Source organism: Drosophila sechellia, chromosome 3R (assembly GCF_004382195.2).
Source record: "Drosophila sechellia strain sech25 chromosome 3R, ASM438219v1, whole genome shotgun sequence".
Taxonomy (NCBI): Eukaryota; Metazoa; Arthropoda; class Insecta; order Diptera; family Drosophilidae; genus Drosophila; species Drosophila sechellia.
In genome coordinates, this window is record NC_045952.1 from 24622453 (window position 1) to 24646398 (window position 23946).

General features: G+C 42.9%; 1 protein-coding gene across 1 annotated transcript; it reads right to left on the reverse strand.

The window, feature by feature from the left end:
- Positions 1 to 1118: 1118 nt before the first annotated feature.
- Positions 1119 to 22995, reverse strand: LOC6617028. Its single transcript, XM_002041320.2, has 11 exons — positions 22408 to 22995; positions 20521 to 20896; positions 12564 to 12745; positions 9558 to 9628; positions 8556 to 8645; positions 6337 to 6636; positions 4035 to 4219; positions 3850 to 3956; positions 3309 to 3462; positions 1972 to 3182; positions 1119 to 1735 (listed from the first exon to the last, which is right to left on the reverse strand). The coding sequence occupies exons 2-11, from the start codon at positions 20856 to 20858 to the stop codon at positions 1722 to 1724; spliced, it is 2652 nt and encodes an 883-aa protein (XP_002041356.2). The 5' UTR covers positions 20859 to 20896; positions 22408 to 22995; the 3' UTR covers positions 1119 to 1721.
- Between the last annotated feature and the right edge of the window lie 951 nt (positions 22996 to 23946).

Below are 23946 nucleotides of genomic sequence, written 5' to 3' on the forward strand. Positions count from 1 at the left end.
TAGAGAATATGTTCTTTGGATTTGAGGTCCGATTGGGATGGCTTTTTCTCCAAGTGCCTTCTTCCATATCCAGCTAGCCAGTCACATAGCCAGTCAGTATCTCAGACAACCGACAACGGACGACGACGAGGAGTCATTCAATCGCGCCAGCTGCGGCGTCTACATCGTCAGCGTTCCGTTCCGTTTAGCTTAGGGTTTTCACTGCTCTCTTGCCTTTTTGTTTGCTTTGTATTTTTCCTTATTTTTTTTGTTGGTTATTTTGTTGGCCATTCTACTTACAATATTTGTTGGATATCACCAAAAGATCTCGGCAACAGCAGCCGCAGCCGAAAAAAGGAGCCAGCCTCCTCAACGGGCGACTCTCGAGTGGGCCTGTGTGTGAAATCCAACTGTCTGGCGTCTGTTCTGCGTCGTCGCCGAGGTTTCATCGAGGTTTCATGGGTTTCATGGGTTTCACGGGGGTTTCAACGGCGGTTTGTCGTCACCATGAAGTGGTGCCTCCAGTACGAGTACTTTGAAATTGAAAATGTCTATGAATGCTACCCAAACTTGGAGCATTGATGTGGGGGGAGTGGCTTTCAGGCTTAAATTTTCTTTTTTTTCCGTTGGTTAGTTTCTGGGCGAAAGCGAATGATTCGAATTCGGCTGGTAGTTCAGAGTGCAAGGCATTAGTGGAGGACCCAGGAAAATCATGACATTTTCCCATCGCGTCATTATGGTAATCATGTTATGATCACTGATCAACAGACACATTGCTGAGATATTTGCTTTGTTTATGATATGTGTGGGGATGTGGGTCAAGTGAGGCTCATTAAAAGCCTAATGGGCTTATATTGGCACTTTAAAAAAATCTCCCATTTTTGGTAAGTACCTTTTGTTTTTAAGATGGAAAAAGTGCACATTTTCATGCAAATAAGTCGCAAAATACCTAAAAGTTTACGACTTAATCGGAATTTATAGAGCTTAAAAGTTTATTGGCAATAGAAATTATATAATTGCCCATTAAGCAATCACTCATTGTGTGCAGGTTTTACAGTCCCCCTTTGAATGACATAATTTATTCTTCCCACTAAAAAGAAACAACTTCTGGAATTTTCTTCAAACGAATACACTTTACAAGTTTGTTTATTCAATAGGCAAAATACGAAAGCACAGTAATAAATATGTGTATAAATAAGTGTTTAATAAATAAAATAATATAATTAACCTAGATTTAAATGTAGATGCACATACATATATCTGCGGAGTTACGAGAACGCGAGATACAGAAATACGAATGATCGTAAAAAACTTTAAGCACGCGCCATAAAAATGTCGCTAATAAAAACGCTACAACTAATAGAGCTCTCTTGGCATGGCCTATGTATTTTTTCGCTTCTGTTTCTGTATTTTGCGGGCCAATCGCAAAACTAATTTTCAAGCGCTATTTTCATAGACTCATACTTATTTTTAAGTGTTTGTTTCCTCAAGATTGCACATACAGAATGGGAATTGGAAAACAAAAGGGCTATACGGGAATCGCTTAAATTAGCTGCTGTATCGAGGAAACGAATGTGCTTTGCGTTTCCTTCGTTAGATAAAAATAATTTAAACGCTAAGATGACAAGTGGCAATTAATTTAAGTGTGATTATCACCTGGCCGCCATGGCAGATATCCCATCTCCCATCTCCGATCCCCGATCTCTGATCGCTGGGTATTTCCGAGCTTTGCTGGTCGGTTACTAATTTTTGGGATCTGCAAGATACATGTACACATGTATGTTTGTATGTGATGAAGGGCGGAGGAGGCATTAGCATAAGCGTGGCATGTGCTTGGCGGAAGCCTATAGCTTATCAATAATTAAGATGCCTTTTACTAGTTCTCGGCTTTGTTTTGGAGACCTTAATTACTTAGCGATCGAGTGCCAATTGGCCGCAGTTTTTTGGAAATCGTGCCAAAAACTTAAAAAACAATACACACTTAATACTAACCTCTATCCTCAACCGGTTCGCCGGCATCCCCATGGCCCGTGGCCGTTGGTATCGGTATCGAAATGGGTATCGGTGGCACCACCACCACCCCCTGACTTTCCCCCTCCAGGGAGTGCTCCCCACGTCCATGATGAAGTGCTAAGTGCTGGTGCTGCTGGTGGAGATGCGGCTGTTGTCCAAGTAGAAGCTGCTCGTGCTGCTGCTGCTGGAGGGGATTTTGGTGGTTTTGACTCTGGCTCAAGTGCTGCGAAAGATGCTGATGATGGTCACCGGTTGGTGGCCACTGCTGGTACGTGACCGGTACCAAAGGATCCGACATCCATTCAAAACTGAAAGCAGGTCCTATGGTCTGGGTTGTGCCCAAGCCACTTTGATGCGGTGTGGCACTTGTGGGCGTAGGGGGCGTGGTCGTGATACAGGGACTTAGCTCATGGGAGGATCCAAAACTATCCAACGAAGCCTTTTGCGCCGATTCCGACCATGGTGGACTTGGGTTCCATTGCTCTATAAAATCCGCAGGATCCGGAGGCAGTGACTTATTGGGTAACCTCGGTCTCGTCGGCACTATTGTCGCATATATAACTGAAGCATCACTACTGACCACCGATGAGGTGGCATAAGCAGCAGCCGGATGAGTATGGATGGCATAGCAATCCGGTTCCGGAGTTATCGCCGCCGCCGGAGAGCGTTCGGCGTGTAAGTATAGTGGTTCCAGTTTGCGAGCCCGCTTCTTGGGCGGTGGGGGCGTGGACGGTTTGGAGGTAGGCGGATTGGGAGTACTTGTTGCATTCGGGGGATTAACGTGGCTATTTACTTGGCTATAGTCCACGGGCTCCTGAAAGCAAAACAGCGGTTGATCCTCCTTAAGCTCGATCGCTGCCTTCGCATGATAGACTCCACCATAGGTTCCCATATGCGGATGGTGATGGTAAGCAGTCGCCGGATGGTGATGATGATGATGGTGATGCGGGTGGTGCGAGTGGTGTGGATGATGGTGCGGTCCAAAGCTACTGGCTATGCCCAAATTGGGCGTTGCGCCACCTGGAGTCGCCGGTGGATGGGATGAATGGGGACTGTAGTAGCCACTGGAGGGAGTTCCCGGTGGGACACGGATACCGCTGTCCAGCGGCATGCCGAACTGGATCTTCGACTGGACGGTATAGTAGTGATACAGCCAGGAGTTGGCCAGCATAATTGAGGCCTCCCGATCGCTGCAAAAATATAATAAAGTGTTTTCATGCTTTCATCTAATAAGTTCTACTTTTATGTTTTAGCTGATCTTTAAACTATCAAAGGTGTAGATTGGTTTAATGTGTATTAAAGATACGTATACTTACTTGAGTACTTGGTTTGTGCACACGATAACAGGTTGTTGCGTGGAGTCGGGACTATCTCGCACTTGTAAAACCACGTGTACCCACGTGTATTCCCCACTGGATCTCTGCATTCGTACTAGAAGGATACAACTGCGATCTTGTTCCGATTGGATAACTGAAAAAGTTAACATATACATATACGTTCAGAATTTATGTATAATAAATAGAAATCGACTTAAAAGAGTTTTTTGTGTTAGGGCTTTGTGGTTTTACTGGTTTAAAGTAAGCTTAATTTAAATGTATTTATTAGAATTCCAATGGAAAAATCCATTCTATAGGAAGGTTTTACCGAAGCCTATGCCCTATGAATTGTTTTGAATAAATAAAGCTGATTAATTAAATATGTATTTTATATTAATAGCAACCATATTGCTTTTACAAGTTTTTTATGGCTTATAGGCAGTTTTATTCACCATTTGCAATAAATTATTTCGAGTAAAATAATATTCATTTGAGCCTTATCAAATTATATAACGAGTTATTTTGTTATATAGCCACTTACTTAAACTGTGCTTTTTTTGCGCCTCCGTCAGATTATCGCTGTGGATCAGGTTGTACCAGGAAGTGCCTTGCAGAGCCGACTTATCATATCCCAAATGAAACTCGCCACTGAAAGTTATAAAACAACGATAAACATAATTTAACTTTAATACTAGCTATCAATTTACATTTATCGCCGCTACTCACTTTTTATCGATATGGGCTATTTTCATGTCCATCGAATGGATGGTAGTGAAGACGTTGGTGGCGCCTTGTACAACACACTCCCTGGTCTCGGGCATGGCAATCGGAGTGCAGGTGGCCAAAAAGACGGGCTCGTTGCGACTGCAGAGCGGCAGGAATGACAAATAGTGACCCTGGACCAGGACAACCTGCAAATACAGAGATGCAGCGCGTTTAGCTTTGTTCTGAGATTGCCCCTTGTTTCGACATCGGATCCCACGAAAATTGGCGCCCAACGTGGGGCAGCTGGGAGTACCTACTTTGGCCATTTTTGGGCCGGCATGCCGGCGACTCTCTCATAGACATTTTACTCTGATTCCATAATTTAAAAAAGGCAATCACAGAAATGTTTGTATGCCAACTCCTCCACAGAAAAACCCACCAGGCAGTCTCAGGCTCGTCGACTCGGAGCCATTGTCTCCCAATTAAAACGTGCCTGCATTTATTTCGACCCAACTGCAATTGCATTTTCGAGGCTTATGGGCCGCCGCCGTCGCAGCTTCTTCTGCCTAAATGCAAATGCAGTCAGCCCAACCAACGATCCTGATACCAAAAAAACAAAACCTCCCGATCCCCCAAAAAACCCGTCGGATGACGCAGACGCCACAGTCGTTTGTGGGGTTGGTTTTTCTTAATTTTTTTTTCTTTTTTGGTTTTTGGTAAATGAGACGACCTTAGACTGGGACCAGGCGCCACTGCCGACGCTGTCGTCGTCTCTTCTCTTTCCCTGGTTTTTGTTTTTTTCTTTATAATTCGAAGTTTTTGTTTTTGGGCCTTTTGTCTATGGGGTATGGCCGTCTGGTTACTAGTTCTGAACTATGCCTGACCTCATTCATAATTATTTATTGGTCCATTTTTATTGCATATTAACGAGTGCCGGCATGGGAGTGAATGTGTTGCATTTTCCGCAGCTCTGGGCTTGACTTTGCGGGTTATCGCCAGTTCAGTTCATGTGGGTCTTAAGCGTCGAGTGTGCTTAGGATTAGATTAGGTACTTATGTTCTGTGAAGGCTGGGAATGGATTGGACATTCAAAAAACTTTGGCCTCTTTAAATATTCTGGTCTTTGATATTTTTAAATGACTTTCAGTCATAGTGATTGGAGTCCATTGACTCCATTAATTTTATTTTTCTACATTAGTTCCCAGGTGTTTGTTATACCATTAAACAGTTCAGTTCCCCACTTTTTGTATAATATTGTAACATCTGAACTTTCTTCCTTATTGTGAATTGCCTTTTCCAACGTACCACACTTTTATCCAGAAAAGGGCCATGCGAAATCTCACAGCCAGCACTTCCTGCACCTCATTAAACTGCCAACACTCAACTTAATTAAAAACGTTTTCAGCCAACTGTCAACGCCTGGGCTTATCTCCATAATTTTGCTCACTGCACATCTGCGAATAGCGAGGAAAAAAATGGACGCGGCCCGGATCGGCTAAAGATATGAATAAAAGTGAAGCGACCGCCCACCACCACATGGTGTACGGTAGCAGATCCAACAGAGGCAACATCCATGACCAAAACGGGTAAGAGTTGCTGCCACAGCCAACGCTTCGCTCAACACGTTGACAGATTTGGTCTTGTCTTGTTCAACCTGCGGCTGAGATGGCTGGGAAGACAACTTCATATGGCCGCCTCGTTTTATTCACATCATCATCATCGCGCAGGGAGGCGGCCAATCAGAGCAGCTAAGAAGCCAGGTGGGATGGGGTCTGCAGCACCAGTGCCAGCAATGCCACCAGCACCCACCCGTTTCCCATCAACTGTCATCGTTTGTCAGCTTATAGAAAACCCGGCTCGTTGGCAAGATGTATGACCAGTTGGCCGACGGCTCAAACGCATGGTACGAGTTCTACTCCAAACTCGCAACTCCGACTCCATCTTCATCTCCATTTCCCTGCCCTCATGCATAATTCATTCCAGAGCAAGATGTCGATGTTGAGCGGCGGATTGAAGCGGAGCGGAGCGGAGGAGCCTGCAGTGTGGTAAAGTGTTACACGCAACACGCTTCCCAGGTGATTCATTCATCAATTTCTGTCAGAGACTTACACGCGCTTACTCATCCACGCAAGAATGCACGGAGAAAAAAATGGGAGCTTTTAACTAGTTTGTAATTCATAATTAAAAATAAGGATATTAAGGTTATTAAGAAAAAATGGAGTAGAGAACCCATTTTCTTATATTATATATTAAAAGTCGACTTTCCGGTAGCATTAAAATTAAATGTTTTTCTATGATTTACGTTTCAGTGTATTGACATTCACCTTCTGATCGCCGAAACGCATTTGCCGTCGCGCATTGCGGCTAACATTCATGCGACAGAGGAACATGCGATGCTCGCCCTCGAGACTGGAGGCGCCACCAGCACCACCGGCACCAGCGGCACTTCCATTGCTGGACGTTGAGTCGCCGGCACCGCCAGCACCACCGGCACCACCGCTGCTCGCCTGACTCGAGCCACCCGGCTGCGGTGGCACGTTCCTATTCAGCTCGGCCTGGATGTTTGCGTGATCCTGTTTGTCAATGATATCGTAAACGGAGTCACCGTGTATCAGCAGATCCTCCTGTAACGAGAACGGCAAAGGGGACATGGTTAACACGGGTTTACACTGGTCTAAAAATAACAGCGACTGGTAATCGACCACTACTCAACATCTGTCGATATAATGGCAAAGGGAAATAATTTTATTAATTTAACTCAATTCTTAAACCAATTAAAAATGGAAACTTAATATTTATTTTTCCATTCGATCTAAATTTCAATTAGTCAGCCTATTGTTGTAATTTGTTAATGATGTGTCAGACGGAATTCGCATGCTCATCGCCGTTTTGTGGGGCTTCGATGTTTGTGGCCAGTTGCCTGCTGGCCGTTTATGTCATGAGCTTTTATTATTGTTGACAATTATGGCCACAGCGAAGGAGAGAGCGATCGAGCGACCAACCAATTTATAATGGCAAGCCGATGTGGTTGTAATTTATTTATGGCCACTGTCGCTACATGACACATGACAATGGCAACTTGTTATGGGAATATGCAAAAATCGAATTCAAATTATGATGCCCAACAACAGCGGATACATCGGCAATGGTAAGAGCAACTGCAGCAGCAACAGCAGGAGCAGCAACAACAGCCACAATGTTGCCAAGATCTATTGACATTTTTGGCAGTTTGTTAATTAACTTGGCTGTTGGTAGTTGTTGCTGCCGCTGCCGCTGCTGCTGCTATTGCTGCCGTTTTTCAGCTTTTGCCGCCGCTAACTAACTCCGAGCCTTACCACAAATTAAAAGGTTGGGCAAGCCACTTTTGGGCCTGTCCATGTGCACACCAATTCCGTTTTTATCGTGCCCGTAATTATGCCAACACATGGCATACGAGCGAATTTATGAACTTCACTGACCATTTAGTTGCTGCCGGTGGGTGTCTCCCAGTTCTCCACTCCCTCAACTCCTCCGAACTCCTGATAAGGCTCGGCACAAAGGCCAAAAGGCTGTCAAATGTCATGGTTGCCAATTGGCTTAGTTGTGTTTTTTTCCTGCATATTTTTTTTTGGTTCTGCTGTCTTGCCGTTGGCTTGTTCTTGTCTAGCTTTTGACTTGTGGAGTGGGGGAAGTGTAACATTTAGTTGATATGAAAGGTTGTCTGGCCGCAAAAAAACAAGTGGAGCGTTTCCTTTTGATATGAAGCAGCTGATCAAGTTTTTTTTCGTCCACGAACATATCCCATTCCCGGGATCACAGGCCAGGCTGTGATTTATGGCATAATTTTGGTGGGGCACAGACATTGCACATACGCCCCGTTCCACTGGCTCTCGAAGACTTGGACGTCGAAGAGCCGACAATCACCTGGTCGCCTAATCTGTGGTACCTTTGTCAATGTCGGTTCTGTTATGTGTAGAACTGAGATATGTCACATGTGCTCCGGTCGGCTAGATTTATTTAAACCGTCGGTTCAAATGCAAAGTGAAAGGCCAAGTAAATAGAGTCTCATGTACATATACTCGTATATATATTTCCACATGTATAACCTTGCTATTTAAGCGGCATAAGCGTGCAATAAACAAAGCTTGAAACACGGGCAACACGGCAAACATCGAGCTGTGGTTTTTAAGGAACCAACAGACTTACATAAGCTCAATGAATCGGGGCTCTTTAGGTCTTTAGACAGTTGCTAACTTGTCAACGGGAGCAGCAACAACATCAGCAACTAGTACAAAAAACTGCAACAAATATGTTTGCTGTTGCCGCTGCTGCTGCTGCTGCAGCGTTGATGTTGCTGCAGCGTTGATGTTGCTGCAGCGTTGATGTTGCTGCTGCGCTTATGTTGCTGCTGCTGTTAGGAGACTATGACATGCTTTGACGACGACAGGCATCGTCGTTTGCCTGTTGTCGCTTGTCAGAGATTTGTATCAACGATTGTAACAATTTTGGCCCCCGAAACAGAAAACCAGCCCAAAACAATCCGCAACTTTCGCAAAAGACTTACCATGGAATGGCCCAAGTACTCCGCTGCATTATCCGATATATAAAGCAATTTGCCATTTTGTGTGAGCATCATCAAGAAGCCGGAGAGTGCCTGTAAGACAAATACGTATGTGAATACAGGGTGATTGGTAATGAATAAAAAATATTCTTAATCGAAATAAATCTATATTGACTTACTTAATATAACAAGGATGCTATTTTTGTTTCAATAATAACAACCTACTTAAAAATTCACCTATTTAAACACCCTATCATGCTAGCAAGCTGCCTCTTTTCTAACACCCCCTAGTTGAAAAAGCATAAATTGAATCTTGTGTCGCAAATGCAAATTCATTTTCACGTCTGAGCACTAATAAATTGTTAGCCCAAAAGCCTGGCCTAAACCCACGTTGACAACCGCAGCAGAGCTCCCGATGAGAGCCGAAAAGGGGGAGTATGAGTAGTACTCCTACCGTGGTTATAGTATTTAATTCAGTCACGAGTGTGCACAGGTATGTAGATCAATCTCGCCCGACTGGAGCAGTCAGTGCCAGGCAGCTTGACTGACTACTGTCTTCTGTCTTCTGTGTTTTTTGTTTTTTGGTTTTGTCTGGTGGCTGCTCCTGTAAATCTGTGGCTTTTCCCGGGCATTTATTGTTCGGCCCGCTGGCTTTTGGCTGATTTCCTCTTCTCGCTTTTGGCGCAGCAAGTGGCGGCGAGCAAAACGATTTCTGACTTATGATATGGCCAGCTTTTGTGCCATTAATAGAGTTGTTTTCCCGGGAACTTTCGGTTGAGTTGTCACCGCGTTGGCTTAAATTGAGTTGTTTCTCTCGGTTCCCTGGGAGCCAAATCGAAATGTCATCGGGATTGAAAATTGCCGAGGTTATATGTTAAATGAACGCATATCGCGCTGATCGCTTTCTTAATTACGCTCCGATTGCATATGAATTGTGGGCAATATTTTCTAGGAAGTGACCTAAACTATACTAGAGTAATAATGAACTAAAACTTAAACTCTTACCTTTGAGAAGCCAATATTTGGTGTTGCTGTCTGATGATGGAGATGATGCATCGCATTGTGACGTTTGAAAACTGCAACGAGGGGGGCAGAGAAAACGGATTCATGAAAATAATGCTAATTAAGTTAATTGACCTTTTGTGTCTTGCACAGGCGCTCCCTGCCGATCAAGACATCCGTACTTCATACGGATGAAAATTCACTAAGTGGATATGAGTATTTTCCCATGGCGGTAATTTGTATGCAAAAGCCGGGCTAATTAAAAAACTATATGTTAATAATAGACTCGATACCTCTCTAACTTGTGACGGCGATTGTTAGATGCATTTGATTGTTAATTCATTGATTATATTCTACATACAATGAGCAACGATGTTTGCCGCCCAACGAAAACAAGTGAATCACAAAAAGAAAATGTGTCATTGTCACTAAGAGCGAACAGCAGCAACAACAACAACAACAGCAACTGCAACTGCAACGATAGTGGCAACAGCAACATCAGGCTGCGATCGCCGAGTGCAATTGCTGTTTTGCAGCTGCATTGCAGGCAGCATCAAGATCAATTATTTTTAAAACACTACGAGATACTCCCGCACCTGGCAAACAAAACAAAAACCGAAGAGAAACAGCCACAAAATCAGCATCAGGCTACAATCACCACGGCAACAGCAACAGCAGCAGCCGCCGCAGCAGCAGCAACTCCAACAGCAGCAACCGCAACTGGTAATTTCATTGAACTTGAACGGAAAGGCCATGAATGCAGTCAGATTTTCGCTGGCCTTAATATTATCCACTATCCGGGTAAAATACTCAGAAATCCGTTTTGCCAAGAAGTCTGTCGTCAGCCAAAATAAAAATAAAAGGGGAGTGGCGGCCAGCTCAATGATTTTCCACTTTGCTACAATATACAAGGGCAAGGGAATGTAGCTTTATTATAAGTGATATTTAACTTGCCGAACAGAACGCAATATAAGGTCATCAAGAAAAGAAGCCTGCAAAGTGGCACATTCAGGATTTTTGGGGAGATGATACATGTATGATATACAACTAATTAGAACACAACTTGAAATTAAATGTATACAAAAATATAAAAAACAAATTTATGAAATGTGCATTTATGATTTTATAATCAACCTGCTTGAATTAGACAACTTGAACTACAACCAAAAACCTATTTTTAGTCAGTGACCACTTCACAGCTTTGTGGCTTTTTGTGAGATTCGTTAGCAAACACGACACTACTAAATGCTGGCCAATTATACGGTCTTCGATCTGAGATCAAAGCCGCCGGGCTCAAGATCTGGCATACAAACGAAGAACGTAAAGAATCTCATTGTATTGAAAACTCAATTTCGTTTTATAAATATGTATTTCATTAATCGCGACTATCGCAGCGGCCACACCCACCCACATATCTACAATGCTCAGACGGAGAGCAAACGAATCCATTGAACTTGGCGATACAAAGATACAAAGCGATTTCGATGGCGTGCCAATATTAACACAATTTGTGATTATAAATGCTTTTAAACGGTGCAATGACAATGAACAACAACAACAGCAGCAGCAGCAGCGAAAGCACACCCAAATAATCCAAAGATACGAGATCCACAGAACGCCGACTATTTCTCACACTTATGGGAATGTGGGGCTGCGGAGGAGTGAGATGGATGGGGTTGGAGAAAAGAGCAGTACTTAAGTTTAATTTTTTGCAATTTGTAGAACACATAAATCGCACATTTTGATTTATCGCAATATTTATAGCAATGCCAGGCAGACGCTCGTTGTTACCATTGCAATTGTGAAATTGCCTGGCTCGACTTGCAGTTTTGCAGTTTGCAGTTTTCAGTTGGAGGAGTTCGTCGATGAGATAGTATAGTGTAGTTTAGTATGGTGCAGGATGCTGCTATGCCACGGATCTGCAACAGTTTCACATGGGTTTCCTCCGACTTTTCGTTCCGTTTCGTTTCTGTCTGCGCACTGAGATGCGAGCCGAGAGTTAAGAGTTCCCCAGTCTGGTGTGTTATCTATGGGCCTATGTACCGCACAACGCTAATTTGAAAAACAATTTTCGTAATTATCCACAAAAAAACAAAAAATAAAGCAACAAAAAACACAAAAACCAAACCAAAATGAAAAAATCGCAGCGCAAATAGGTAAGTAAAGAGCGAACGATCTCGTTCGGTTGCGCTTGCGTTGACCTGCGCGCATGCGCATTAAATGAGGATGGGACCTCTGGGGACCGATCGGAATGGGTCCGTAGGCTTCGGTGTTTGGAGGATCCGAGGATCGGCGGATCCAAGGGGCCCCCAGCAATTTTGTCCCGCCTGGAACTGGGTGCGTGCCTAGACGGTGCGGCAATTACTTGGCCAAAAACAATTTCAGCCGGGCATTTGGGGGCATGATAGAGGGACACTCGACATATGATTGATGTTGGTTTAAACCGAAGCGCAGCCATGCGCCTAGCGGTTTTTCATTCCGACTTAAATGAAAGTCGGCGGTGCACTGCAAAAAAAAGTGGTGACTTTGGATAAGGAGTAATAGAAAGAAAAACCTATCATGACATCTCCAGTGATCTCTACATGGTGCACATAACAAACCTTTGTTTAATATCTTAAGCTTAGCAATCCAAACAGTGTTTAAATAACGTTTACATTTCATTTGTGCAAATTGAAATCATATGAAAGAGTGTAAGAGCTAATCAATTGCTTACTCCCCGACTAAGAACTTTCAGCTAGTTACTTTGTTAACACAGGGATTGTGGAAGCTATCGACATATTTTCCCCAAGTGCATGGCATTTTGGCAATTGCAGTTTTGAAGTGCAACGGCGGTGGGTCCTGCACTCGGCAGTCTCAATCTTCGCGGCTGCACAGAGTCACAATCACAGCCGCAATCTCCATCTGCTCATGACTCATGCATATTCAATCAGCGTGCAGCCAATTATCAGCATGCATATATGCATTTTTCGTTGGGTTTTGGGATGCGGGGAGGCTTTGGCTGCAACTTACCTTGCTGGAAGTAGTTGGCTTTCCGCACATAGACACAAACGAGGGCCATCAGCTGCAGTTGCGAGAGGCGCTGGCGCGTCGATTGGGGCAGCGGCAGGAGATCCCTCAGATTGGCTATCTCCGCATTTATGAGATCGCGTCGCATCTTCGAGGCGCCCTTCGTCGATTTGTTAGCATCGAATCTGCAATGGGGAAATGGAAATGGATATGGTTAAACAATTAGAATATATGGGCTCGTTCACAGCTACGGCTTAATAAGTGCGCAGAGTGGACAGACCGAGTGGAGCACAACTATCCACCACTCCGGGCATATGTTTTCACAGCCCAACAGTCGGGCGTGTTTCCACACCAAGTGTGTCTCCGTTTCGCTCTTAGGCTTATTAACCCATTGCGCAGTGGTTATGGCCATTTGGGAATTCCATTTATTGCCACCAACATTATTTGCATTTAATTGCCTTGCACAAAGTGGCAAGTAACTTCTACTGGCAACATAAATAAGCTGGCTAACATTTTATACGTACTATATTTTATTATAAAGAACTTGAGTGTATGTGTCTTAGAAAACGTGAATAATAAAAATGTAGTTTACAGATTAATAAATAATTGATTATATATTTAATTGGATAATTTAAAGGATTTTAATTATATAAAGTTGAACTTCATTATATATAAAGATGACCAAATTAATAATTGTAAGATCACAACATCTTACGCAATTTCAATCCCAATCTCAATCAGTACTTATTCAGTCAAGACCACTTTATTTGCCTTTCGATCCGCTGACCACAATGGGTTAAGGATGGCTCGCACATACCTCGCATAAATAACTCATCGCGCATTTAAAAATCATACGAGCAGCGGTATGTGGCTGTGGTTCGCTGCAGCAATGGTGGTGCAGTGGTTGGCTGAACGGCCGGTGGTTGATGTGGGGCACACACTTGCCACATGCCTTGTGCGGAAAAATTGTGCAAGTAGGTTGGTCAGCACAATTGTTGTTGCTGCTTTTGGGCACAAGCGGCAAAAGCGTTTAGCAGAGACTTCGAAACAGAAACTGTCCGTGTGTACTTTTGTGAGCATATTATTTACAAGGTTGAAATCATAAATCATAAATTTGTCTTTTTATGCAGTCGGCGTCGGCGGCTGCGGCGCATGCGGCGTATGAGTATTTTTTATTTATGCTGACGTTTTCTTGCCGGTCCATTGTTGCTGTTGTTGTCGGCGATTATTTTGCAAGCCTTTTTTATGATAAATATTGGTAATATTGTTGTAATAACAGCAAGTGCCCGCGCCTTTTTGGCTTTCCTCGTTCGACTGTCTGCCATTTTGCCGCTGTTATTGCCTCTAAATGGCCATGTTAACATTTAAAACAATCTCACTGCGTCCGTGTGACTGTGAGTTGCATGCAACCGCTTCAGAGGCATGCAATAAAACAAACACAACACACAAAAAAAAAAAAGATCTCAAAAGAAACAGAATCCGAACCAAATCGAACGCTTCGTTCGCCTTCTGGCTTTGAAATATATTCATGCTTCAGGCCTATTCACTCTTGGCCACTCGCAATCCGAATAGACCATAATAGAACAGATTTAGCCAGGGCCCAGAATCGAAATTGAGTGGTCGAGTGGCTCGCACTCACTCACTGGCCAACTGGCGCGCATTTAAGTCAAGGTGATTTGTACAATTAAAATGAATATTGATTTAAATGCTGCGATTGCGAGTCGCTCACTTGTGCTCTGGCTGACATATATGTTTTCGGTCTTTTAGCTGGGCGGTCTGATTGTGTGGGCTGCGGTGAAGGGTCAACCAGAGAACCGACAATCTAAAAAATCGAAAAACTCTATATCGTTGAGAAAAAATAACATTCGTCTATAATAAATCCAGATATACATAGCATTAGTGATTAATTAGCCAAACTTAACTTGTCAACGGATATACCAAAAGTTTGTATTATACCATTATTACAAGTCTCCAATTTAGCTGCTCTTCTCTTGACCCCCTGTTGATTGGTATCTGGCGAAGACCAACTTTGGTCATTCCACCCCAGCTAATCCACACAGATCCTCCCCCACATCCAGTTGGGAAGGTTCCTCTCCCAATTAGCTACTTAAAAATGTCACAGGCTTCTGCGATCTGCTATCTGGCTGGCTATTTGTGGCATAATTAATAAGTTTCTCAAATATTTATCATAAACAAGATGCCAGTGGTGCAGGCGATAATATGATAATGCCATCAGCATTTCGTAATGCATGGTCGAAAAGCCAAAAAAAAAAATATATAATGTGAGGAAAATAAAAATCCAAAAAACGTGTTAATGGCCAGGGAGAGATACATCTGATATATAAAGCTGTTGCGGGTGGAGGCTGTAGGTTGGAGGATGAGGAGCCCAACTGCCGGCTGTAATCTACATCAAAATTTATCTGAGTGAGCGAGACATGTCAACATTTCTTAATATATCTATCGCTACCTTGAAATCTGCACTAAGTAGCACCAACTTGTTGGCCGTTCGCCGTTGTGGCAACTACTGTACAAGTTGTTGTTGCTAATTAAAAGCATAAACACGATTCTTAGCGAGGCGTGGTGGGATCATCCAGTGGCCACTGTGTTGGTGGCTCTCATTGGATCCCGGTGGCTGAGACCTGGAGCCACATGCTTAATCTGCCACTGGGGATCCTTTGGCGCAGTGGAAAAGATCTTAATCAAGTCTGGTCCAGCCTGAATTCTGGTCCTCGGCCCTCTGACTAGATAAAAATACATCGGACTGGCGACGGAAAACTTAACGTGCTCCACAGAAATTAGGCACAAATCTTGTTGGCTGAGATTCTTCCGATTCCGATTCCTGTGATCTCAATGCCAATCGCCATCCCTCACTAATTAGCACATAAACCGACCGGGTAACATAATGCCAAACTATTAACTTAAATGGATTTTAAATGCGCATCTATGGGGCTGGCTCAGATCCTTTCTTTTCGACTGACTTTTATGGAGGGCCCGAGCCCTCAGAGCGCCATCGTAAAAATGTGGGCAGCGAATAAATCACAAGACCACTGAACTTCTCAACCCACCCCAAGCTGAACTCCACCCGCTAGGGCTACACAGAGGGAAACCAGTGAAAGTTCAATATTATGGTTTTTAAATAAATTCAAGATTTAAGTATTAAGTAAGTAATGAACTATCCCTTAAAAGATAAAAACATCATAAACGATCGATCTAAAATCATTCCATATATTTTTTATGATATGTCTAGTTTTTCCCCGTGCACGTATCAATCCAAAGCCGAGTTTTAATATGCATCAGGGGCGTCAGTCGGGTTGGAGGATCCCAAATCCGATCCCGATCCCGATCCCGGCGCAGTCCACTCGCCAGACCATCGAGTCCCAGAGCCAACCAGTCAGTCAGTCAGTCAATACCAATTGCAGGCCAAGAGAAACACGAAATTTGCGCAAATTTTTATTGCACTTTTTCCCGGAGCGTCTTGTCTTCTCCTCTGCTGACTTGACTTGTGCGAATTGTCTGGTCGCAGACTAGATAACTCCCTCGGATATCCAACAGTACCACTCCCCCCTGGGTTTCTCCTTTCTAGCGCTGTGTGTGTGTAATTTGGGCGAGTTTATTTGCCATATTCCCACGATATAGTTCGGCCAGGCTATTGAGCTTGCGGGCAGCTCTAATGATTTCTGGCCGCTCCGCTCCGTACCGCCCTTTCGCCATTCTGCCCAGATCTCTGGGCGCACACAACAAAAAATAGTGCAAAACGGCGTATAATGAATGCCAGACCTCTCAAACTGATGGCCAGTTCGCCGGGCAGCTCCAAAGTCGGAGCTTCGGGTAACCCTAAACCCAAACTGAACCCACACCGCGTTATTTTTTTGTTGTATTCGGGATGCAGGCAAATTAATTGCCCAGGCGCCGCACAATGCTTTCCATTTTGGTTCGCTTTCGAGGATTTCTCGGAATTTTTTTGTTCACTCGGATGCAAACACTTGTTTTGTGTGGCAGGACTTTGCGGGTGCCTCATTGTGTGCTGCGTAAGTCGGTGGCAGTAATCGATACCTTTTGGCAAACGCACACCTACAGATTAGCATCGGGGCGACGTTTAGCACAGAAAAAAAGAGCTGGACAAAAAGGCAAACCGTCTAATAACCATGGGCAGCTCAGCGGCCTTTGGCCAAATTATATGCCAGGCCATAGGTAAAAGTGGCCCCGGGTGAGCATTAAGTGTTATACGGCCTGCACTCGGGTTTTATGGTTATAAAATGCTTTAAAAATTACGACGTAAGTATCTTTGCACATTTAAAGCCCGTTAAAAAGTGAGGCAATTCGAAATTGCATACATAGGAATTAGATAAAATTAGGGAATAAAGGGTAATTTTAAAATGCGTGGCTTGATTATATTTTCACTCTCCCATAAATCCACTTCGGCTTAAAGACGAAACACCAAAAACTATATCCTTCAATTATCTCAATCAATTAGCTTACTTACGAGCTTGTGTGTCCGTAAATTGCGGACATATAATTTACTGCTCTCAAAAGCTCATAAAGAAGTCTGGCGGGCAGCTACTGTGTTTATTTTGACGCATATATTTCAAAAATGCGAGCCACACCACCACCACTCTGCCCCACAATGCGAATGCGGCACCACTCTGGAGCAAACCACACCGAAAATAAACCACAGAGCGACCGCAGCTGAGATTTCATTGCCTCAGAAGAAATGAAATCAAGCTGCTACCGTCTGCCGTTCGATGCCGATGCTCTTGTATGTTTGATTGGAATCTTAGCCACAATTTAATGATGGACTGCCAAAAGCACACTTCGATGATTGGCTCTTGGACATCGTCATTTGCGGGAGCTGCGAGTTGAGAGTTGCGAATCTCCTCCGACGCCGCCGCATAATTTTTCATATTTTTATGATTTGTTGCTACCGGGTACTAAACCCGTTTCTTTCTGCTGATTTTCTTCTTTAGGTTTCCTTTTTTTTGTTTTTGGCTTTTTTTTTTCGCTTTTTTAGTCTGAGCCTAACCATGGAGAGCGGCTACCGTTGCTGCATTTGCTTTCGATTATCTTAATTTGCGTGCGAAACTGAGTTTTTTCTTCCTCCGCCCGTAAGCCAAGCCCCAAATTGTGTGTGTACGGAAATTTTCCCATGACTTGGTTCTTGGATCGATCGCTGGCACTCTGTATACTTTGTGCCCGGCGGTGGCTTGGCCAGAAATTACCCCAACTATGGTATGGTCTCTGGCCTGGTCTGGTCTGGTATGGTATAGTATGGTATGGAATGGCTCATCGGCTTGGAACTCTCGGGATTGATGGTTTGCTGCCGTTGCACTTTACCGTCAGGCAATTAGCACAGGGATGCCGCAACTAAATAATTTGGTAAGCCCCAGGGCAGCAGCTCCATCGATCTTGGCCTAAACCCGCGGCAAAGGTGGCGCACTTATTTGCTCAGCTTTTCGTACGGTTTTCAATTCGAATCCGTCAGATAATGCTTGGTCATAGGGGTGCATACCGAAATCGATTTTGACTCGCGTCACCAAATATTTATCTAAAAACTTTGACGATAACGGAAGTCAGCCACTGCAAGAAAACTGGCTGGAAAATAAACCAATACTCTTAGTAAAGATCCTACCAGTAGGGTAGCAATGTTTATATATTCAGAGATATGCAGTCAACAAAACATCACTCCTAAGGTATATAGACTAGACCAGTTGCATAGAATCTTTTGCAGTGCATCCATCGTCCATACTGAGATCTAGTGCAGCGTTTACTGCACCGATAGCCGAGTTGGGCAAATAGCTCGGTTCGCTCGGCTGATCGCTTTTCTCGTGAAATGTGTTAATGAAATTAGCAGCATAAAATTGCTACCAGAGCTAGACCCCGTGCAGTGTGTTACAGATACCCGAACGAAATTGTATCTTAGCCAAATGTCCGCGGCATGCTAATTACCAAAATTAACACCAACGGCGCAGGCCCGAAAGCAAATACGAGCTCAAACTCAAACAGAATCCGTACGCAACGGTTTCGGTTAGTTTCACTCAGGAAGCATCCGACAAATGCACTTCACAAACATATTTTTGGCTTTGACTGTGAATCTGAACTTTTCCTCGGCTTCCTTTACCTTTTCTTCGATTTGTAGTTTTTTTTTTTTAGTTTTTTTATGGTGGCTCGAGTGGGACCAGGTTTGTTGACTCTACGGCTGGATGTGTTAAAAACAACAAACGCCAGGTTTTCTTCGTTTTAATTAGTGCCATTTATTATTTAGAGCATATTGATATAGTTTTCGTTGTTTAACGGTTGTTTGTTTCAGTGCGAGGCGTGTTGTTGGCATTTCTCGTTCGAGCATATTGAAAATATTTATAGAAATCCGCCCGATTTTACTACAACCAAACCACACAAATTTTACAAACTCTGCCTGTGAATGTCGAGAAGCGCGTGCTTCGGCGCGCGAACAATGAACTTTTTTTTTTGGATGGAAAAAAGTTTGAAGCTTAGTTTTCGATGGCTAGGAATTCCAACAAATCCACGTGCTAATTGATAGTTCCATGGATCACGTAAAATACAGATGAATGAACTGATTTAAGCCAGTAATGAAGAGCACCAATCTGTTGTTTGGAGAAATCATTTTCACGAAGGGGAAATTTCTGTGGCTCTTCTGAAGTACCAATACCAAACCGTTTTCACTAATTAGTTGTTCCTTAAAAACTCTTCAAAATAATTATGCAACTGGCTTAGCCTGTTTAATGGTTCATCCGAGCTGCTACTACAAAATGCTCTAATTTCAATGGTGGCACCGCATCCGGCACGGACTGGAAAATGACACCCACCCAAAGAAAAAAAAAAGAAAAAAAGACGCATGAGCAGGGTAACACCTACCCAAGAAGCTCCCACACAAAGGCAGGATATTTGCCAACTAAGAGCGAAAAAAAAGAGGAAAAATCTCAACAGACAAAGAACGAGCCATCAACAACATCACACGTGAGTTTTACACATTTCAGAAGCAACGGCAGCCAGGAGATGTGGCTAACTTTACTGGCATCTCCCCGACTTTGTCGTCGATTCCATGGGATTCAGTGCCTGGTGTTCTCCTGGTGTGGAGACGCTTTTTTTGGTGCCCCATCGTCGTCGTCTTCGTGGACGTCCGATTGCCAACGTGGTAATGTCAATCGCACTGTGCGGGTTTAACTTATGGCAAAACATTTGAAGCACTAATTAATTGGAGCTAAATAAAATGGCACAGCGTCTCAGCTCAGTTTAGCTGGCAGTGAATTTTGCGCGTTTTTCGACTCTTCGCGAATTGGCGCTGTGGGTACGGGTACGCAGACCGACCGGAGAGATTACGAGGACCAGATAACTGCGAACTACAAGTTGCCAATACAAGAGGCCATTAAAACCGGCAGCAGGAGCAGCAGCATCAGTACAGAGAGAAAAGAGGATTCTATTCGAAATGGGTGCCAATTAAGTCTACATTATATATCAATAACTATTATTTGAAGGCAATCAAAGATAGATTCTATAATCTATTGATTCCAAGTACTTTTAGTAAAATATTATAAAATTAACACTCTTAATTGACTGAATTCTCTATGAATATCCATTTTGTGCAAAGGCTTATATGAAGGCAATAAAATATTGTGGTAACCTTGTAAAAATCGAATAGCTGCCAATTTTCTTGCTGTGCATTAGCAGAGGAAGAACTAACCAGAAACAAAAGCAGTGAAAATCCAGGAGGAAAACAGTGACGAAGAAATGGAAAGGAGTCTGGATCTTGGCCCAGGCAGCGAATGGGCTGAAAGGAGTTTCGCTGTCGCCAAATGCGAACTTGGCCCCGTATTTCAAATTCGAATTGACAAATATCGAAGCGTGCGAAACAAATTGAAATTAAAAGTTTGCATGTTTGCGCTGTCTGTGATGCGTGGCTGTGTGAAAACGGAGATAAGACTGAATGTTGGCGCTAAGAACTTACCTTGTAAACATGCCGGCTGTCTGTTGCTGTTGCTGCTGCTGTTGCTGTGTTGCATGTTGCTGCTGTGTCGTCTGCGCCTGCTGCTGTTGCATGTGCTGCTGCTGCGACACTGTTGCCGGCGTTTCATGCTGCTGGAAGTTATGATGCGTATGCATCTGGTGCTGCAAGTGATGCTGCTGCTGCTGAAGGTGTTGTTGCTGTTGCTGCTGCAGTTGCAGGACATGCTGCATATGCTGCTGCTGCTGGTGGGGATGTTGCTGCTGCTGCTGCTGGAGGGCGTGGGTGGGCGGATTCGCTGCCGTCACCTTGTCTAGGCCACGTTTATTATCCGCATACATTTCGTCGATCGCACGTTTGCAAATATTTGTTATCAATTCTAAAAGCAGAAATGACAAGGCGTTTTCAGCTCTGAGTCTCGGATTGTCACGGTTATTTGGCCAAAATCTTAGGCGAATCACAATGGGAAATAATGATAATATCAATCAATATGTAGATCTTAATGAAAGTCTGCAGACTCTAGCTTTTCGATTTGCTAATGAAATGAAACAACAATTGTTGATTAGGTTTGTATTTTTCATACGTTGGAAATAGTCCAAGATATTGTTTGAATTGTCTGCGGCACAAAAAGCATATTTTGAAGGAACTGATTTGTATTGTTATTGCCCATTTGAACAATTGCTCGCTGTGCTCGGAGTATCCCCACCGAGGCCCTCCGATGAGTTGGCGCTTTTGACGTGTTTTTTATTTGGGCAATTCGATTGCATAAGGAGTTGAAAATGATTTATAGCATTTGCTCGGCGTTTCGCTCTGCGATGGCGGATAAGTAACTATGGGTTAATGAAATGTCTTACAACACAAATACTAAACACTCGTTGGGCTAGGATCTGTGTTGATCACATTTGAAACTCGTTAAGTCTTAAATAATGATCAATCAATTTATGATTTGGCTTTCTAAGAAGCGACCAAGGCTTGAAAAGGGAAATCTGAATGTCTTTGTGTAAACAAATTTGTGTCAATCTGAATTCACTGTAATACTTTATTACTTCATTACTATTATCAGGGTAAATATATTATATACTGAACAAATTAATTAATGTAACATATTTTTATTCGTAAAATAGCTATTTGTTATTAAATTTTTATGCTTTAAATGTAAGTCCAATGCTATCATTTCAGCTGAGTTAGTTGACCTCATAATAATTCTTTAGTGCTGTGACCTACATTTTTGAACACATTTTTGTTTTCCCAACTGGTGCCACTTTTCCTGGCCAATTTTGATCTGGCTAAAACAGAAAAAGGTCACTATCACTTTTCTTATAACTCAAAGCACACTCGGACCATTTCCTGGCCACTTGTGATGGCGCCAAGAAGAATCTTAAAAATCTCTTCTGGGTTCTGGTGGCCCCCGGCCGAAAAGTGCAACAATTGAAATTAGTTTTGTTGAGTGAATTTGAAATTTCCATCTCGAGTATTCACTACCGTCTCCGGGGCCGGCGTCTTGGCCTGGCTTTTTGGGTCTTTGCTGCAACTCATTGTCAAGTGAACTTATCACCGAGGAGGGAAACAAGCAGAAACGACGGAGATAAAAAATTTGTTCGAGTTGACGTTTGGAGTGTCATCGAGTCGATGCTTGAATTTGTTTGGAGTTGTTTGAATAGGGACCACCAAAAGTCATTGAATGAAATGAAGAACTCCACAGATATATCTCATTGTGAGCGACTTTGGCTGTGTGCATTTGATTTTTTCGGCTAACGGCTTTGGCTTGCTCGCTTTTAAATACTTAAGTATTTTGTTGTTATTGATTTCTATCAAAGTTAATAATGAAATTGGTAAATTACGATTTTGGTGCGGGTGGGGGTTCGGGCATGGACCTTGATCTCAACTTACCTCTCTGCTCGAAAGATTCAATTTGCGATATCCATTTGGTTATAGAGCTAGCTCCAATAGCATTTGGTATAAATGATTATTTAATAATTCACTTCGATCCGCCACAATGTTTGACACTTTATCAATAACTTGTATTTATTTTATTTATTTAGGTATGTGTAAGACTATTTACTTATATTATTAGATCCAATGTGGGACTTCTATTGCACACTTTTCGCTTTGATTATTGCCTAATCTTTGCATTGGCCTTTACATAGGTATTCATAGAATCATTGCATATTCATCACTTTGATTAAATCAAGATTTATGGGGTTTCTTATCCAGAAAAGCTCGGCTGTAATTTGCAAATCAAATGGCCCGAATGACGCACAACCTATCGCGTTAAGTAATAACTTATGGCCCGACGACAGCAAAGCCAATTGGCGATCACAATTTAATAAAATACCGACGGCTTTATGGCTCAGCACCTTTGGGTCTCTGGGGCTCAAGCAAATCCGATCCGTTTCCGATCGTATAAATCTACAAAATCACACAAGAACCTCGGATCGAGGGCCACACAACCGTGTTGAATGCGCGCGTGCACCTTTCTGTGCGGATCACCGGAGCGACACAGAAGCGGCAAACTTGATTTCGAAACAGGTAAGGTGGCTTTCGTTCAGTTTCAGCCAGTCTGCCGATCTGGCCAACATCCAAAGCCGGGCTCTGCATGTCCCTGTTTGGAACTGCTCGTGTGTTGGTGCCAAGCGGAGTGCTCGTCCAATGAGATGGCTGATCATCCACTGAAAGATAAAATTATAAACAGTTTTAATTTTCCTTAAATATATATTTTGTAAATGAATTTCGAATTTTCATATTTACTATTTAAACATATTTTATAATAGCGTTTTGAAGAGGGTTAATTCCATGATTGATTACCAATTTTATTTTATATATTTTATAAACATTTTTATTTATTTTATTTTTATATGTTACAATGGATAGGATAGGATAGGATATCTTATTTATGTAAAGATAAATAAAACAGTAATAATAGGATAACACAATATATGTTTTTAAGATCCCTCCCAATTGGGTTCAGTGCACTCCGCCTAATCATGCTCCGGTACTCACAAACAAGTTAACGCACACTCTCAACGATTTAGCCAACTGACCAATACAAGCAGCGAAGCGATCATTTTGTAGACGCCTCTTTCAACACTAACAACACGTTAACAATCAAACACACAGCGGGCGCTCTTGCCGGTTTTCGTTGCCCACTCAGCTGTAAATCTATTCAAATTAGCCATAAATCAATTAAGGCCGATAAATACTATAATAAAAAAACTTGACTCGCATGGGGAAAATACAGATATAATCAGTGAATATTTTACATATTTTCTAGTTAAGTCGGAGGCTTAGTCAGCACTTTGGCCAACTTTAAGATGTGCTGGCAACTCTGCTCATTTATTTGGTTAACACATACTTGAGTTTGTGAGTGTGTGTAGAGCTGCTCGTTGATTGGTTGCCTGTGGCTATGCTTGTTTAAAAACTATTTACAAT